Source organism: Doryrhamphus excisus, linkage group LG1 (genome assembly GCF_037039965.1).
Source record: "Doryrhamphus excisus strain RoL-2023G ecotype Guam linkage group LG1, RoL_Dexc_Guam_v1.1, whole genome shotgun sequence".
NCBI classification, from domain to species: Eukaryota; Metazoa; Chordata; class Actinopteri; order Syngnathiformes; family Syngnathidae; genus Doryrhamphus; species Doryrhamphus excisus.
The window spans coordinates 20,093,418-20,111,618 of record NC_136357.1 but is presented as its reverse complement, the minus strand read 5'-3'; the positions used below and the strand labels follow the sequence as shown (position 1 = coordinate 20,111,618).

Genomic DNA, 18,201 nt, shown 5'->3' with positions numbered 1-18,201 from the left:
ACAACGCAGCTCGCCAACGTGCGTTGACGGGCTGAGCAGATACAAAAAAAGATATATCTTTGGCATCTCGAATTATGGTGCGCATTTTTAAGTTGTACTACAACACTGTTTATTTTGTTTAAAAAAATGCAGAGTATAAAGCCATTGCACAGTTATTCCAGGTGTACAAACTAATGTCACTACTTAAGGTACAAATCCAATTATAATGCAAGTAATGCTATGTGATTCTCATACCCAATCGCAGGAAACGGTGCATTTTACTAATTTCATGTCGTTTTAGTTTTCTAGTATATAAAACTAGAAACTCTCCTTACAAGTGTCAGTGAAGTGTGCACTAAAAGTAGTGGTTCTCTACAGAGACCATAAGGGGACATTCCCCCTGAAAATCACAAGAAACTATTGCAAGATTGTGTTAAAGTTTTTAAAACCAGAAGGCCTCAAACCGCCTCTGTGACTGCTGCTCATCAAATGTTTAGCAATCAGTAAACATCAGTAAACACGCTAGTATTCCAGAATGAATAAAAACACTAACGGACCTGCAAACCTTGAAGAAATTCAAGTTTACCAGAGGTGGGCAAAGGTTAGTGTTTTGCACATCAGTCTCAAGTCTTTAATCTCAAGTCAAGTCAAGAAAGTGGTCTACCATGAGCCTACCTAGGCAAGGAACATTAAGCCGTGTTTACACTGTCTTTATTTTAAGGCAGTGTTCTACATTGATAAAACAGATTTTCCAAAACAGATTTGTAATAGCATTTTGAGTACACTCTTACACAAAGAGCAGAGAATAACTATTAAGAGACAATGTCTGATGACACCATAAAAAATTAAATTCACAAGATGTGAATGTGAAGCAGTCATTCCTTGTAGCTTACTTTCACTGTACGTTCTCAAGCTGCATTTCACTCCTCTGCTACACAAACCTGATCCTGCAATATTATCTACAGTAATGGTATGTGCAAGAAGTATGAATCCATTTCAACATTTTCAATACCACAATAAAAGTGAGCAAGAGTCCTTTTGTACTGCAAACAGACTACTAGATTTTTGTAAAAATGTAATGTCAGCTTTAAAAATATTGGACCTTGAAATGAAGTGAACAAAGAAAACAGCTACAAACACACCAGAGACATGTAATGGGGCAAATCTACGCGGTAAACAAGAAACAAATATGTCAAGTGAAATATTTAGGAGGCAACTGGTGGATGTAAAGATGCAAGCATTCCTTTGTGTGTAAATACCATTTACACATACCAATAACCAGTCTGCTGTAGTTTAAATTTATTTTCAGCTAATTCTTTGAGCAGGGCATTTCAAATAGATTGTTCAAGTAGGACATAATGAGCACATAATGAGCATAAAAATCAATGTCACATCATTGTCCTGCTGACTGTATTATTGAGAGCCTTTCAAATTTAAGCTCAGGCTGTGGTGTTTGTTGTCCGCTGCAGTACTCGTCGCATCCTTTGGCGGGTCATCTGTAGGCACACTAGTGTGAGTTGCTTTCTCCCTAATAGCCGCTTGTCTGCTTTTACCACACTGAATGTATGACTGCAAATCGGCAGCAGCTTTGCAAAACTCATCCTTGTCTGTATTGCATGGCGTGGCTAAGGTGCTGTGAGATAAACAAGACCCTGATGGCAAGGGAAGGTGGCATGGCCTACTGCAAAGCTCTGCCTCCTGTGACATTGGCACATCAGAGCAAAGGTGGATTTTACTGTTAGGTAAACGCCTGCTGGATGAATCAGAAAATAATGTATGTTTCTGAACTACTTCAGTGAGGCCGCCATCTCTCAGAGGATGGCTGAAAGACATTTCTGACCACATTTGCCATGGTAAGGCCATAGCTCGACCGCCATCTCTAACCTGTGGTGCAGACACGAGGACATTCTTTTTGTAATATCTCTCATAGTCTCTCCCAGCTTGGGGACAAGAAAGGGAAGCCGCTCTGCCCTGTCTGTATGCATCAGGTATATTCAACTGAAGGCTTTCCGTGTCCAGAGACCTACTTCTCCTTTCGAGAGACAATGGATTGGACATGGTCTGGCTATGTCTTGTATGGCCTCGGTGCCGTGGGAGACTAGCGATGGCCCACATGTTACTAATCAGACTCTGTTCATACAAGTCTAACATTTGATAGTCACATTCTGCAAAAGCATCTTTTTGGAGGTAGCAGTCTTCCAATTCCTGATAGGGTGATGAGATATCCTCCTCCAGTTCTATGTGAATCTGCTCGTCGTACTCCCCCTCATTATGCAAGTCCACAACATCAAACGCAACTATAGTGGGTAAGGCCTCCATGTTTGGGGTGAGGGCAGTGTTTGTCTCCAAGACATCCACACTTGTGTTGTGCAAGTCACTCAGCATCTGAGAGGTTTTCTCATAGCTTTCAAGCGCTTGAGAGAAACACACGGTTTGGTCACCATCCAGACTACTACAATCCAGAGTCTGAGAATTGACATTTCGGAACGGCAATGCAACAGGCTTGTTTTCCTCAAGCTGTTGCTCTTTGGGTTCACAGAATGTTTCAAAATCTGGATCAGATGTACTTGTGAATGATATGTTGCTGTGCCTCTGCTCCTCAACATTCGTAATTTTTGAGGAAGCAAGCACTTTTCCCTTTTCATCAAATGCACCTGCTTCATAATTCTCTGTTGCCTGTGGTGTTGAACTCAAATGATACTTCGTCAAGTCTATCGCTTGCAGAGCTACATTTTGTGTCAACTCCAAGGTCTTACATGTGCCCTGCACCTCGATGAAGTCCTTCCCCTTATAAAGGTCTGTTCCTTTTAATGCATTAATATCAGTGAAGGCCAAATCAGTCTCATCTAGTCGCTCACTTGGTATGGAACTTGGCAGTCTATGTTTGCTTTCATTATGTGGACTGATAAGACTCTCATCTGTTGCAAACAGTTCATAGAGGGCATCCCCACTATAACTGTCCCTCGGTAATCTGTCTGTCCTTAGATGGTCTATTCTGTCTTGTCCTTCATCTGGACCTGGGGTTGTTGAATCATAGTAGCCTTCATCGCTATTAGGGACAGATTCTTGATGCTCGCTTTGAGGGGTTAACACATCAGCTGCCGTATTCATTGCGCTTGCTTGATGTGCACCATCACTGTTCACCAAGGCCATGTTGTGTGAACATGTGGGGTTGGCAGAATTGGTGTGGTCTTGGTTGCAAGAAAAGCAAGGGTCTGCTGATGCATTATTATCCCAGAAACCTTCAAGACACTGCTCATCTAAATCTTCAGGTGAGGCCATTTCCTCCCCACCGCCCTGATAGGTAAGAAAACAGGAGGCCCTCTTTACACCTCCATTTCTACTCCTTTCTCCAGAAGCAGTACTCTCTGTGAGGCTGTAATCTTCTTGATCTGCAATGATGTCCCCACACCCAGTGAGTGAATCAAAGCTCTTCAGTGAGGCCACCTCACCTCCGTAAATTAGGTTCAGTTGATCAGACGAGCTTGCAGGTGTTTCAGACTTCAGTGCTGCATCAGGCATCATCTCAAGTAACAGGCAAGGCTCGCTATGTCCTCTACCAATGTCCTTGTATTCACTGGAAACCACGGCCATCAAATTAATTTCATTAATATGATCAACACTTAAATCATCACCAAGCTCAGTTTTTGGCCTTTCTTGTTTTAGATTCTTCTCAAAAGCCACCATTTCAACATCAGTACATTCAGGTGCCAGAGAAATATCACAGATAGCAAAATCAGGCACAGCTGGTTCAGATTCCAGACATTCTGTGACAAACTGGTGGGGACTGTCCTGGACAACAGCCACTTTTTGGCAGTGAGGAGAAGACATCACAATCGTTTCAGTTTTCTCTGAACCACAATTTCTATGGTTTTTGTGATGCTTAAAATTATTTAAAAAGCTTTTCAGACTCCGTTTCTGTCTATTGAGGGATTGCGATTTATGTTCACTGGGGAGAGGCATTACATTACATTCATTACTGTGGAGCTTTTCAACGCGGTCACTCTGGTTGTGGTACTCAAAATCCGCAGTGGAAGTGGATCCACCTCTCAGGCTGTTGTCATTACTTATTTGGCTTAGCCCATCATGTGTTTTGCTTTTGTACATTCCCTTCTTAGAAGACCACCTGCTCTGGTTTTTACTCCTCCCTCCAAAAAAGCTTGGTAAAATACACATGCTTTTGCGAACACCAAAGAATGTCAGGGCAGTCCTAAATTTCCCAGCTTTCTGAGATTTGATTATAGCATTTGATGTATCAGGCTGGTGCTCCTCTGTAACATCAGGGAGGCTGCATCTCGAAAGTGTTCCCGAAACAGTATCCAAGTCCCTGGTCTTACTTGGCGGCTTGTCAACGTCACAAGAAGCCATTGCTTGTTTAAAAAAGCATGACTTTATCAAAGGTTGTTTTTGCCAAAGGTCCACTGACTGAAGTCTGGTTCACTGGAGTGACTTCTCCGTCCACCCGTCAGCAGCCCTGCAATAAAAAGAATAACAAATGTCATACATCATAGTTAGATATGATCTGTCCATTTTCCACTTCATGTTTCTACATGTTTGTCACACTTAAATGTTTCAGATCATCTAACAAATCTGCAGTTTTTAAATGAAACTATTATTAAGGGAGGAAAAAATCCAACTCTACATGGCTCTGTGCAAAAAAGATCCCCAAAGATCTTCAAAAGCTAGACATCATGCTGGGACCTGTAGAAATTCAAGACCAAATGAGAAAGAATTTATCAGTGATCAGAGATATATCAGTCCGGACAAGGTTATAAAACCATTTCTAAAGCTTTGGGACTCCAGAGAACCACAGTGAGAGACCTTATCCACAAATGGGGAAAACATGGAACAGTGGTGAACCTTCCCAGGAGTGGCTGGCCGACCAAAATTATCCCAATAGTGCAGTGATGACTCCCCCAAGAGGTCACAAAAGACCCTACTAGGGCTGGGACAATGCGTCAACGTCATCGAGGACGTCAAAGCAAAAAATACATAGACCAAGAAATGCACGTCAATGCGTCGTCACTCAGACTTGGGGGGAAAAGAAAAGATCTGGCAATAGGATGTCAAATGTATGGAAATACTTTACACTTAAATGTAACGATTCAGTGGTCTGTGACCTGTGCAAAATGGAGATGGCGTACCACTATCTTGATGCACCAGCACCCAGGAGCTGCTTGTGTGGAGGAGAAGACACCGCATGTTTTCAACTTTTTTTTCTTTGCTTGTTTGCAATGATTAACCTAGTCATTCATCCAAACCGCACCATGTAACTTGTGCTCCGGCCTCGCACACACAGAGCATGTGTCCAGTAAAACACACCTGAGCAGACGCACAGAGTGAGAGTGGTGGTGGAAAGCAAGAGGGAAAGATAAAGGAGAGCAAATCAATGCTCTTGTGGGAACACACAAACAGCTGCTGGTATTTTTAAAATTTATTTTATGTTTATATTTTGATTCAGATTGTGTTTTTCGCACAATAGTTTTGGTAATGGTAATGGTTTTATTTCATTTGAACATGCATCAAATTACAATTGAGTGCATCACATAATTAGTTCACAGTTCCACATGTCCAAAAGGAGTAGGAAGAAGCAAAGCTTATTAAATCCTACCCCTCCATCTGGTACTTTTACAATCAGTAACTGTTACATTTGTTCACTTCCTGCTTTCCTAATACAGTTTGGTTTTTTTTTTTAAATAATGCACCTCGTACCAAAGTATGAGGTGATATGAGCATCCAATGCCATAATGGGTACCATAGTAAGTGTCAATATAGTGATATACAGTGCATCCGGAAAGTATTCACAGCGCTTCACTTTTTCTACATTTTGTCATGCTACAGCCTCATTCCAAATTGTATTAAATTAATCTCTTACCTCAAAATTCTACACAAAATACTCCATTATGACAATGTGAAAAAGTTTTTTTTTTTTACTTTTTTTGAATTTATTAAAAATAGAAAACTAAGAAATCACATTTACATAAGTATTCACAGCCTTTGCCATGAAGCTCAAAATTGAGCTCAGGTGCATCTTTTAGATCTGTAGATCTTTATACAGCTTAATTGGAGTCCACCTGCAGTAAATTCAGTTGATTGGACATGATTTGGAAATAAATAACTGTCTATATAAGGTCCCACAGTTGACTGTGCATGTCAGAGCACAAACACCAAGCATGAAGTCAAAAGAACTGTCTGTAGACCTGTGAGACAGGATTGTCTTGAGGCACAAATCTGGGGAAGGATACAGAAAAATTTCTGCTGCTTTGAAGGTCCCAATGAGCACAGTGGCCTCCATTATTCGTAAATGGAAGACGTTTGGAACCACCAGGACTCTTCCTAGAGCTGGCCGGCCTTCTAAACTGAGCGATCGGGGAAGAAGGGCCTTAGTCAGGGAGGTGACCAAGGCCCCGATGGTCACTCTGTCAGAGCTCCAGCGTTCCTCTGTGGAGAGAGGAGAGCCTTCCAGAAGGACAACCATCTCTGCAGCAATCCACCAATCAGGCCTGTATGGTAGAGTGGCCAGACGAAAGCCACTCCTTAGTAAAAGGAACATGGCAGCCCGTCTGGAATTTGCCAAAAAGCACCTGAATGACTCTCAGACCATGAGAAACAAAATTCTCTGGTCTGATGGCTTTCGTTCCACAGTTAACTCAATCACATTTAATTGTAGATAGAAATAGGTTTTTATCTATACTAAGTAGGGGAACTCTCCATTGTGGTAAACGATTCGATATGGAACTACAACGATAATTAAATCAGATTTTATGTAAACCTATGAACCTATTAACTGTGTTAAACGAGGGACGATTACACCACATATCACAATGTTTTTGAATGCATCTTCTGAAGACATTTCTATTTCAGAATTTTTTTATGCTTGAAAATGATTAATTTGTTGAAATATGCGTATTTTTGATTATTCAATAATAGACCGCATTCAACCAATAAACAGCAATGATTTATTAAGATATTTTGATAAGAGTCATAAGAGTGCAGTGGCAATGGAATACTGCGGAACGAGAGAACTGTGGACTGCACACAAGTACAGACAGTACTTTAACGTTGATGTTAGCGTTGATGTCAAAGGTAAAATGTACATTACCTCTGTGATGGTACCCGTCTTTGTTGTGTGTGTGGGGCGGGGGGCATCCTATAACAGTTCCACGTTGGGAATTCACTGAGCTCCTGAGAGCGGCCCATTCTTTAACAAATGTTTGTAGAAACAGTCAGCATGCGTAGGTGCTTGGTTTTATACATATGTAGCCAGGCCAAGTAATTAACATACCTGATTCTGATCATTTGGATGGGTGAGCAAATACTTTTGGTAATATATTGTATCTGTAACAGTGCCGTCTGCCTTGGTTAGGTAACCCTAAAAACTATTTTTAAGTCTAAATCTCGATCAATATTGATACCAATGTTGGTATCAATATTTGGATCTATCTGCCCACTATTAAACGCCAATCATTTTATTATTGTAACGCATGCTAGCAAGCAGTGGTGTTGTCATACGTTTTGGTGGGGGAGAAGTGTCGTTTAGAGACGAAAAGTGACAGCACCTTTAAGAAAGATACTGGCAGAATACAGGTCGATTTGTTTGAATCGTGTTTTAATAAGAAACAATAATGGCAGTAGAATGAGCTAGGTCGCTAAAAGTAAGTTTGACGAGGTACTGAATTAAGTCAAATATGATACAGACAGCAACATTCGAATCATGACAAGCAACATAAAGTCGCCAGATTAGCATCACTACAAGATGATTTTTATGGAGACATAAAGGAAACAAACTTACCAGCCGCAGCCATCGTCTCCCATCATCGACCTACGTGCAAGGTTAATGGTATCACTAACTTTATTTTAATCCCTGGCTTCAAACGTTTTCACAGTCCCATCTGACAGCATCGACGATTTAATTTGGTTCAGCTAATGCTAGTAGCTGGTGCTGGCTAACAGGCTAATGTCCGTCAGCAGCCACCGCCAAACTCCAGTTCGTGTCCGGACACTGCCTCGCCGTATGTAATCACAATCCAACCCACGGAGAAGAACGCCGTAAAAATAACCAGGGATTCTGCCGCAACGCTTCATGGAACCACGCACGCCAATATCATCTGAGCACAAAATGCTAGTGTTTTAAATGCTACCCAACAGTCTTCTGTCGGCGCATGTTTGTGACGCAACACGTGGAAACACTGTTGTGGTCTATCGAGCGTCACATCAGCACGAACATACTCGCAGTATGCGTTTTGAGATCATTTCCGTGTATATTCTTTATTTGTAAGTATTTCCATTAGTAACCACAGCCCTACATTGTGGGTCTCATTTAATTGTTAATTCGTTCAATTGACGCACTATGATCGGTACACACTCGGTGGACACGCCATGGTGTCGTATATTTGTTGAAAAAAACTGAATGTGAGCTTGCTCGCCCTATAGGAGTGTGGACTCATTAAAAATTTATTTATTTTCATACGATATCGGGTGTATTTCCATTCGTATACATGCTAGATTACGTCTTCATCTTCAATTTCATATCGTATTTATATTGAGTGTTGGACCGCATCGCTTGGAAAATTAAGTACAAATTAAAGCCTTTCAAGAAACCGTATATAGGAGATTAATTTGCTTTAATACTTATCTGGAGACGAAATGTCATTTAAATTGAATTGGCCGTGTGGCCGGGTTTTTTTGCCCGGAAATACTACATGTCCCGTTTGCATTGTGGCTACTCTGTTGGCTTTTAAAACAGATTTTCAGTTGCACTTTGCCAAACTCCATGGATCGAGCACAGCTCTTGTCTTGCGTCAGTGTTAACAAAAGCACAATTTTCCCTATAAAATGTGCTCTTACTTCTTTGATATTTGGAGTAGAGAAATGAACGAGGTATGAAATTAAAGTCATGCTTTATCAGATCACAGACTTGATTTTTGTTGATTTTTGCAATGTTGTAACATTGCTATACATTGTACCTATTTCTGACTGACAAAAATAATATAATAATAAACCTACAATAATAAAGTATAACAATAATTATGTATGATAGTTACTGTATCATAACTGTCCACCTTTTAAATAGTATGATCTCAGACTGTGATACAGGTTACTTGTTCAGTGTTTAATTGATCACTGCCCAAATCAATACTGTATTGCTTCAATCTTGCATGAATTGCTGAGTTGTATGCAAAAGCTACAATTGGAACTCCAGAGGGCAGGGACTCCAATTCACAAAATGGCAAACATATATTTTCCAACACCAATATTTGGGATGTTTAATGTCCATGCTGTTAGCATGTTAGCAAACCTTTCTATAGGCCAGCCTCTTATAATTAGTGCATAAGAAAATATATACAAATGTTTTATCCTGAAAATATTTTTCTTCATGATTTACTTTAGAAATATTTACATATAACATTATGCTACAGATCAATGAGAACTTATACAACAGATTTACGGTTATTTTTTTCCAGTGCAAGTTCACAATAACACAATTTTGTTTTTAATGTTTTTAAATTGTTTTGTCAGCATTCTATGTTTTTATCCTGGCTTTTCAACTCATGTTTTGGACTGTCGCACATCTGTCCACTCCATCTTGGTGTTTTGCAGTGCCTGGGTCTTTTTCTCATCGACCTGCACATAATCCACCCTGTGCTCGTCAGAGAGGAGAGGCTTCTACAAGACAGATGCGGTCATGAGGAAATGATGGCAAACGGAGGTAGGATCCATATTGTGTCTAATCATCTGACTGCATTTGTGTCATTTATCATATCCTATTGTATTATACCTTCTGTACAGGAGAAGGAGATGCCGAGTTAAAATCCAACGACAAGTAGGCGAGGTTCGGTCTTCTTGGCCAAGGTTGAATAGCCACATCAAAAGTTGAGAGAGCATTGTTGCCTCGACTCCTGCAGACAAAGAAACAGCTTGAAGCGTCAACAGTGTTCCACGTACGTATGCCAGAAATCACTTCTGTTACAAGCATTACAACATAAAAAAGCCATCCAGAGCAGAACCGGCCGACCCATTGGTGTCCATTAGTGACCTACTCCACAAACTGAAACATCAAAAGATGTAGATGTGATAAATTAACAAAGTGATATGTAGTGTGACTTGTGTGCACCTTCAAGGAGCGGGGCCTGTGTTGTGAAGTGTTTGACGTCAGCTGGCTAGAATTGGCAACTATTTCCTTGCTGTAGCGTCTTTGGTTAGTGTTGTATTAGTTGTGGCCGACAGCAGATGCTGTGTGAATGTTTACTGTATATGGGTTCTCTGTGAACAAAGTAAGTCAATCGTGAGTCGCTCCTTAACCACAAAAAGTATTCTATTCTGGTCACCAGTGAGTAACGTTACATTGATCATAGACAATAGATACTGCAGGAAATACAATGTGCTTTCAATGCTAAAGTGTGATTATGTTTTATATTATTTTTTGTATAAGACATCATATTTTCGATTATGACTGTTACATTGGAGAATACAAGTGTAAAAGTGACTCTGTGGCCGGGCTCTAATACTGCTAAGAAACGTATGTAGAAGGACATAAACAGATTTTTATTCTCTAACAATGAAAAAAATCAATTTATAGAGAATGAATACTACTTTGCAGTCAGCCATGATTATTCATGATAACAATGGATTACTATTTCAGTGCAAAAATTTGTGTTAGTTATTAGTATTAATATTTCAGCTTTTTGTCGTCACATTTTGCATTTTCTCTAGATTTTCTTTTTTTCATTTCTATATTGACTTTTTTTTTTTTTTTTGTCCCGTCCAGCCATTGGGGCAGATAGTATTGTTGATCTAAATGCCCTTACATGCTAGACAGATTTGCTCTGTGTCAGGAAAGGTGTTGGCTACAACTTCCCTATACCATGAAATTTTATTTGCCGTTATTTGATGTTTTTGTTATGCCATTTGGAGCGACTGGACCGGAGCAAGAAGAACAGAAAAGAAGAGGAGAGAAGAGAAAGGTGGGGTCGGGAGTGCCCATATGGAGGTGTGTTGTGTATGTGAATGCGAGTGTGTGAATGTGTAATTGTCACTGAGAATGACAAAAGGAGAGAGACTGCCTTCTACCACCCAGCAAACCCCGCCCCGCGCAGCCAGGTCAAGCCCCCACCGCCAGAGATCCTCCGGCCCCGTGGGTGCGGGCAAAGCCAGGGCCGACTCCCCAAGACCCACCCCCAAAGCAACTCCCCGAAGAGACCAGCAAGAGGCCATGGAGGAGCAATCCCAACCGGCAACAGGGCGCCAGCAGGCCGGAGGAGAGCCGCACCCCCGAGACCAGCGGGAGACCATACCCCACTAGGGCAGAAGGGCATCGAAGGCCACACACCTGTGGGCACAGGGGCGCCCCCGCCGGCCGGAAGGGAGCCCGTCCACGGCCGGAGGCACCGCCTCCCGCCCCCCACACACCCCCAGGAAGCAGAACCAGGCCCGCCCCAGGCAACCCCAGGCCTGACCACCGACATAGGACCGCCCAGGCCAGGACAGAAGAGGCCCGGGCACACTGCCCCATGGAGGACCGGGCGGTAGAGATAGAACGCCCTACGCCAGACCCCCGCAGAGCCCCCCCCCCCGTATATCTATATGGCCATATACCCACATACGCACCCACACACACATATACATATATATATATATATATATATATATATATATATATATATAATTATAATAAAACTAATCATTATTTATCTAAGTATTTAAAACAATAAATACATAAAATAAACTCAAACACATGCACACCCCATCCACTCAATACACACACATGCAAGCACATGCTGTGGACGTCCCTGGGTGGGGCGTCCGGGGCATCACAGGGCGGGGGACCCAGGGGTCCCAGACCCACAACCAGGCCCCGAGCCCAGGGAGGTACGGACCGCCAAGGCATAGCACCCCCAGACTCCCCTCGACCACGGCATCCGGGCTACGGCAGTGTGGCAGACAAAGGAGCGGGCGAGGGGGGGAGGCCCGCATATGAGCAAGCGGAGGGGGCGAGCAGGCGAGTGGTGAGGCGCTCCACTGGGCCGGCCGACACCCGCCGGGCAGCTCACCCCCGTGAGGGAGAGCCATAGCTCCAAGTCCCGGGGAGGCCAAGCACCAGAGCCGAGGAGTTAAGACCAGCGCAAGGCCACCGACGGACCCCACCATCCACCGGGAGGGCCAGCCCCCCCCCCCCCCCCCCCCCGCCCCCAGAACCAGCAGCGCTCCACCCACGTACCGGAGAACCATCCCCGACGAGCCCTAAGGCAAGACTGGGGATGGGCAAAGACAGGGACAGCGATGCGGCAGAGCATAGGACCAGTGGCAGCAGACACCCAAACGCCCGGAAGAGCACCGCCCCCCCAGCAGGCCCCACCCCGAGGAGCATGCTCCCCATCCCCACACGGCACCCAGGCCCCCGTCCCCATGAGCAGGATCAGGCCCCCTCCCAACACACAGCCCGGTCCCCGCAGCAGCCACCACAGCGCAACAACCCCAAGCCACCACCGTAGACTTCCGGCTACCAGCAGCGCGGACCCCTCCGCCTGGAGGCCGTTGAACGCCCCCCCAAAGGGCACGTTGGCGCCCGCGACCCAGGACAGACCCAGGGAGGTAGCGCCAACCATGACACCAGGGCAAGCCCCGGCGTCAGCTGGTTCCAGCGGGACCCCCAGGAAGGCCAGGCAGACCAGACCAAAATATCCTGCAGCCCAGGGCACCCCGAGCGAGCCGCCAAGCCCCAGCAGCCAGTGGGCCAATCGCGGGGGTAGGCAGTAGGCTCTCCGGTCCAGCCCGCTACACCTGTGTGTGTGAAGATGGTATTGTGTAGATTGTGCAATTAAAAATAGGCCTGCCCCGTATGGCTGACCTATGTGTGTGGTGTATGTGTATGTGTGTGTGTGTGTGTGTGTGTGTGTGGAGGGAAGCTGAGCAATGGTGGGTCCCATGCCTGCCCAGATCCCCCCCAGAACTGAGTGTCTAAGGTGCGGTTAAAATTGAAGGGTGACCAAGCCAGAGGAATGCCGAGGACAAAAGGGCATCCGCAAGGAAACCCTTCGCCCCCGGCAAAACCAGTTGCAGGCCACCCCCCAAAGTCCTACATGTATGTGAGGTGGTGCAGTGCAGCAGGGAGGATCGGGGCCCCACACACGCCCACCCCGCACTACCGGCCAACCGAGCCGGGCAAGCCAGCCGCCCGGAGTAAGCCCCGGGCCACAGGACCAACCACGAGCCCCATCCAGCCCATCGTGGCGGCCAGTCCGGCCCGCCAGCTCCCCCCCGGAGGGCCCCACCAGAGATTGTGCCAGCTACGCCACCCCCGGACCACCAGGAGCCGCGGACAAACCACACGCCCCGAGGCAGCTCCTACAACCACCAGAACAGCAGGGACCGCGCCCCGGCAACACATCCGTCACCATGGCAGCCCAGGGAGTGACACCACAGAGACCGCAGGAGAACCGGGACCCGCATGGGGAAGAGCCCAACCCCGCCCCCCGGGCACGTGAGCCAAGAGTGCCAGGGCGGGACAGAGACACACACACCAGGCAGCAGAGCCCACCAGGTAGACGACACCCCAACAGCCGCAAAAAGTGAATGCCCCCCCAGCCCCACCCTCCACCACAGCGCCGACCCGCCTCCACCACATCTCCCATCCACCCACGGACCCGCCGAGTAGGACACCCCGGAGGCGGGAAGACATTTCTATATTGACAGTAAAAACAAGTCACAGGCAATCGCATTTACGCAACCTATTGACAATTCACTGTCAAGTTAACCCAGCATGCATAGTTTTGGAATGTGGGAAGAAGCCAGAGGATGGGGAGTTCTTTAGCTATTTATTCGTTATTTTATTTAGCTTTTGTAAATTGTTAATTTTTTAGTTGTAGCTCCCTATTGAAAAGTGTACATGCATCTTATAACCCATGTGAGTGGTTTTATTACTATTAATGTTATTGTTGACTTATCAAGGGTATTAATATTGTATTTCAGATTTTTTTTATGTATTTGTAGTTTGTCAAGCAAGTAAATTGGATTTGACTTGAAACCACAGCTTCCCCCCTACACACTACACACAAAAGATTAACTTTTTTTTAATCTTCATTTTCATCTATTATGAGCCCCCTAAACGTCTCTTTGTTCACCCTTTCAACTGTCAATTTGTGTTTGCGCCTGCGTGTCCTTTCTGCCAATACCAAATAAATAATATTTTGGTTTTATTTAGGTTCAAGGATAATCGATTTTTTATCAAAACATATTTTTAGTACAAGCATCTCATCTGTGAGTTTTTAAATTACCTCCTGTGTGCTTTCCTCAGAAAAAAAGCAGTCGTATCATCAGCAAATAACACTAACTTAAAGTCTTTCGTCACATTATAAATTGTCACGCCCTGTGTGGGTTCCTGTGTGACAGTTTGTCTATGTTCCCTGTCTGGGCTTTGGTTTCCTTTTTGGACACTCTTATTTTGTATTGGACTTCCTGTTTTGCCTCCTCTGCCTTTGTTGCCATAGCCACCCACAACCTGTCCCTAATTGGTCCTCTCTATTTAGTTCAGGTGTGTGCTTCTCCCTTTGTTGGATCATTGCCGTTTGTCCGTCAGCTACCTGAGTTGCTTTTTCCTGCTGCTGCAATTTCTGCAACAAATAAATATAATTTACCTGCAATTGGTCTTGCTCTCTGCATCCTGGGGTCGAACCTTAAAGCAATGAAGCCGAACCGTGACACAAATATCATTAATGCACAAGTTGAACTGTTTTAGTCCAAATTTTGATAAAAGTTCTACATGTGCACTCATAAATTGATAGGTATTTATCAATTTCCGTTTGACTTCACTTTTGTCCACTTGTAATCACTATGATTTAAAGGGAAACTGCACTTTTTGGGGAATTTTGTCCATCATTCACAATCCTTATGTGAAACATGAACACATATTTATTTCCCTTTTCTGTGCAGTATAACACTACAAAACGAGTTAAAATGAGTTGGCTTACAATGCTATCATTGGGATACACCTATTTCGACTATGAAGCCCTAAAAAAAACCCTCCAACAACATTGCATCGTTTCATATACATGCGATGATCAATCAAGAACAAGTACAATGATAATAACATGTAATACTTACAGTTTCTTGCCGTATTTTCATTCATTCATTTTCTACCGCTTTTCCTCACGAGGGTCGCAGGGGGTGCTGGAGCCTATCCCAGCTGTCTTCGGGCATAAGGCGGGGTACACCCTTGACTGGTCGCCAGCCAATCACAGGGCACATATAGACAAACAACCATTCACACCTATGGACAATTTGGATTTGCCAATTAACCTAGCATGTTTTTGGAATGTGGGAGGAAACCGGAGTACCCGGAGAAAACCCACGCATGCACGGGGAGAACATGCAAACTCCACACAGAGATGCCCGACGGTGGGATTGAACCCTGGTCTCCTAGCTGTGATTCCACCCTTGGCCATCTCTGTGTGGAGTTTGCATGTTCTCCCCGTGCATGCGTGGGTTTTCTCCGGGTACTCCGGTTTCCTCCCACATTCCAAAAAACATGCTAGGTTAATTGGCCACTCCAAATTGTCCATAGGTATGAATGTGAGTGTGAATGGTTGTTTGTCTATATGTGCCCTGTGATTGGCTGGCCACCAGTCCAGGGTGTACCCCGCTTCTCGCCCAAAGACAGCTGGGATAGGCTCCAGCACCCCGCGACCCTCGTGTGGATAAGCAGTAGAAAATGAATGAATGAATCAAAATGTCTTTTCGAGGTGTATTGATACACATACTTGTGCCAATTCCTTAAACAACAGAATCGACAACACTTAGGATGTCCGCGCTCCTTGGGATGGCTGTGTCTTCCAGCACATGAAGAGTGCTCCAGTCCTCAGGTAAAAAATGCTGACAGCAAACGAGCATCTTGTGTCTTTGTTGCGAAGTTGAGAGCTCACTCTTCCGTCTGTCAATGACGCTGAGACTAGCAATTAGCGAAGCGTCATGTTAGTCCACCAAATAGTTTGTTTTTTGCATGTTAGCTGCTACAACAATAATAATATCACTGTAACTTGGTCACTGTAACAAGTCAGGTGGTAAAAGGTGGTAAAACACATTTTTTTAAGTTTTTTGTGAGGATTTCAGTGTCAAAATATGGATTTCCAATGACGGCCATTGCTAGCTATCTCATATAACTAGTTTTCTCGCGCAAGAATGCACAGACAAGGGAAGGAAACGTTTCATGTTTCACATAAGGATTGTGAATGATGGTCAAAATTCCCAAAAAAGTGCAGCTCCCCTTAAGTCTTCATATTATATTTTGATACCAAATTGAAAGGGAGAGTTTCACAAACATTATAAAGCAGTATCCAAATTCCAAATATACATATTGTACAACCAGCGATAATCCTCACTCTCTAATCCTGCGCGCCAAAGCCCTATTGTTTACAGTAGGGACCAGCTGTTGGTGCTCCGCAACACAGCGGCGCTGTGCCATGCCTCTCCATCTTCCACTCTGCCCGGCTTCACCCAGTATGTCACCTGCTGCACCAGAGACAATAAAAGGCTGGACTTGTGGTATGCCAACACTAAGGAGGCGTACACTTCAACAGCACTTCCTCCCCTGGGAAGATCAGACCACAACCTGGTTCATCTCCAGCCTGTGTACAAACCTCTGGTACGCAGGCAGCTAGCTGTGTCCCGCACAGTGAAGAGATGGTCTGATGAAGCCGACGAGGCTCTGAAGGACTGTTTCAACACAACAGTGTGGGAGGAACTCTGCCATCCTCATGGGGACGACATAAACAGTATCACTGACTGCGTCACGGACTACATAAACTTCTGTGTGGAAAACACTGTACCCACCAGGACTGTACGGCGTTTCTCCAACAACAAACCATGGATTAATCCGGACATAAAGGCTCATAAAGGAGAAGAAGAGGGTCTTTAAGTCATGAAAATACGGACGAGCTGAAGGCTGTGCAGAAGGAGCTGAGGAGGAAAATCAGGGAGGGGAAGGACCGCTACAGGAAAAAGATGGAGGAAGAGCTGAAGCAAAACAACGTCAGCGGAGTCTGGAGAGGCCTGAAAACCATCTCTGGCCACAAGGGGCCCGACTCCCAGGCTGCTGGGGACCAGACGTGGGCAAATGATCTGAACCTATTCTTCAACAGGTTCGATCAACCATCTGCCCATCCCCCGGCCCAGCACCTCCTATCGCAACTCTCCCCATCGACACCTCGAGTGGACAGCCCTACCCCCACCTCCCCCTCCTGCACACAGCCACCCCCCACTGCTCAGCTAATCAGCTCAACCTCCTCACCAATTTCCCCCCACGCACAGCCCCCCTGCTCCAACCTGACCCTCACAACATCCCAGGTGAGAAACCAGCTCCAAAAGACCAAGGTGAAGAAGGCGGCGGGACCAGACGGCATCAGCTCCAGGCTCCTGAAGTCCTGCGCGGACGAGCTGTGCGGGATTGTCGAGCACATCTTCAACCTGAGCCTGAAGCTGGGGAGGGTGCCACAGCTGTGGAAGACATTCTGTGTGGTTCCTGTCCCCAAGACGCCACACCCCAAGGACCTCAGCAGCTACAGGCGGGTGGCACTAACATCACACCTGATGAAGACCCTGGAGCGGCTGATCCTTGACCATCCCCCCCCCCGGTGGGTCCTTTGATGGACCCGCTTCAGTTCGCCTGTCAACCTGGCACCGGGGTGGACGACACCGTCATCTTCCTCCAGTACAGAGCGCTCTCTCACCTGGAGAAACCTGGGAGCACTGTGAGAATCATGTTCTTTGATTTCTCCAGTGCGTTCCACACCATCCAGCCAGCACTTCTGAGGGACAAGCTGGAGCACACAGGGGTGGACCTGCACCTCACATCGTGGATACTGGACTACCACACCAACCGTCCAGAGTATGTGAGGACACGGGACTGTATGTCCGACACGGTTGTCTGCAGTACGGGGGCCCCGCAGGGAACGGTCCCTGGGTGTTCATCTCAACAATAGACTGGACTGGACTCATCACACGGAAGCACTTTACAAGAAGGGTGTGAGCAGACTCTATCTGCTCAGGAGACTGAGGTCAAGACTGAGTGCAAGGGGCACTCCTCAAGACGTTCTATGAGTCTGTCGTGGCTTCAGCCATTTTCCAGGGAGTGGTCTGCTGGGGCAGCAGCATTTCGGCTGCGGATAGGAAGAGACTGGATAAAATCATCAAGAAGGCCAGCTCTGCCCTGGGTTGCCCCCTTGACCCAGT

At 45.4% G+C, this 18,201-nt stretch overlaps 2 protein-coding genes and 1 long non-coding RNA gene across 3 annotated transcripts in view; 1 reads left to right on the top strand and 2 right to left on the bottom strand.

Moving 5' to 3' along the window:
• Positions 1–114: 114 nt before the first annotated feature.
• LOC131132037 (APC membrane recruitment protein 1-like) lies at positions 115–8,755 on the bottom strand. Its single transcript, XM_058077207.2, has 2 exons — positions 7,772–8,755; positions 115–4,453 (listed from the first exon to the last, which is right to left on the bottom strand). Exon 2 carries the CDS (start codon positions 4,345–4,347, stop codon positions 1,393–1,395), a length of 2,955 nt encoding a protein of 984 aa, XP_057933190.2. The 5' UTR covers positions 4,348–4,453; positions 7,772–8,755; the 3' UTR covers positions 115–1,392.
• On the top strand, positions 7,863–11,587 carry LOC131132048 (uncharacterized). Its single transcript, XR_009130297.2, has 3 exons — positions 7,863–8,253; positions 9,580–9,688; positions 9,769–11,587. It is a non-coding gene; the product is annotated as an uncharacterized LOC131132048 (long non-coding RNA).
• LOC131132043 (GRB2-associated-binding protein 3) overlaps positions 8,951–18,201 on the bottom strand; it is a 59,290-nt gene continuing 50,039 nt past the window's right edge. Inside the window, 3 exon segments of the mRNA XM_078791740.1 lie at positions 8,951–9,645; positions 9,758–9,853; positions 9,855–9,878. Of these exon segments, the coding sequence (XP_078647866.1) occupies positions 9,529–9,645; positions 9,758–9,853; positions 9,855–9,878 (237 nt within the window). The 3' untranslated portion in view covers positions 8,951–9,528.

Coding starts and splice junctions, on each gene's coding strand:
- LOC131132037 (XM_058077207.2), bottom strand. CDS start 4,347: ATGGCTTCTTGTGACGTTGACAAGCCGCCAAGTAAGACCAGGGACTTG.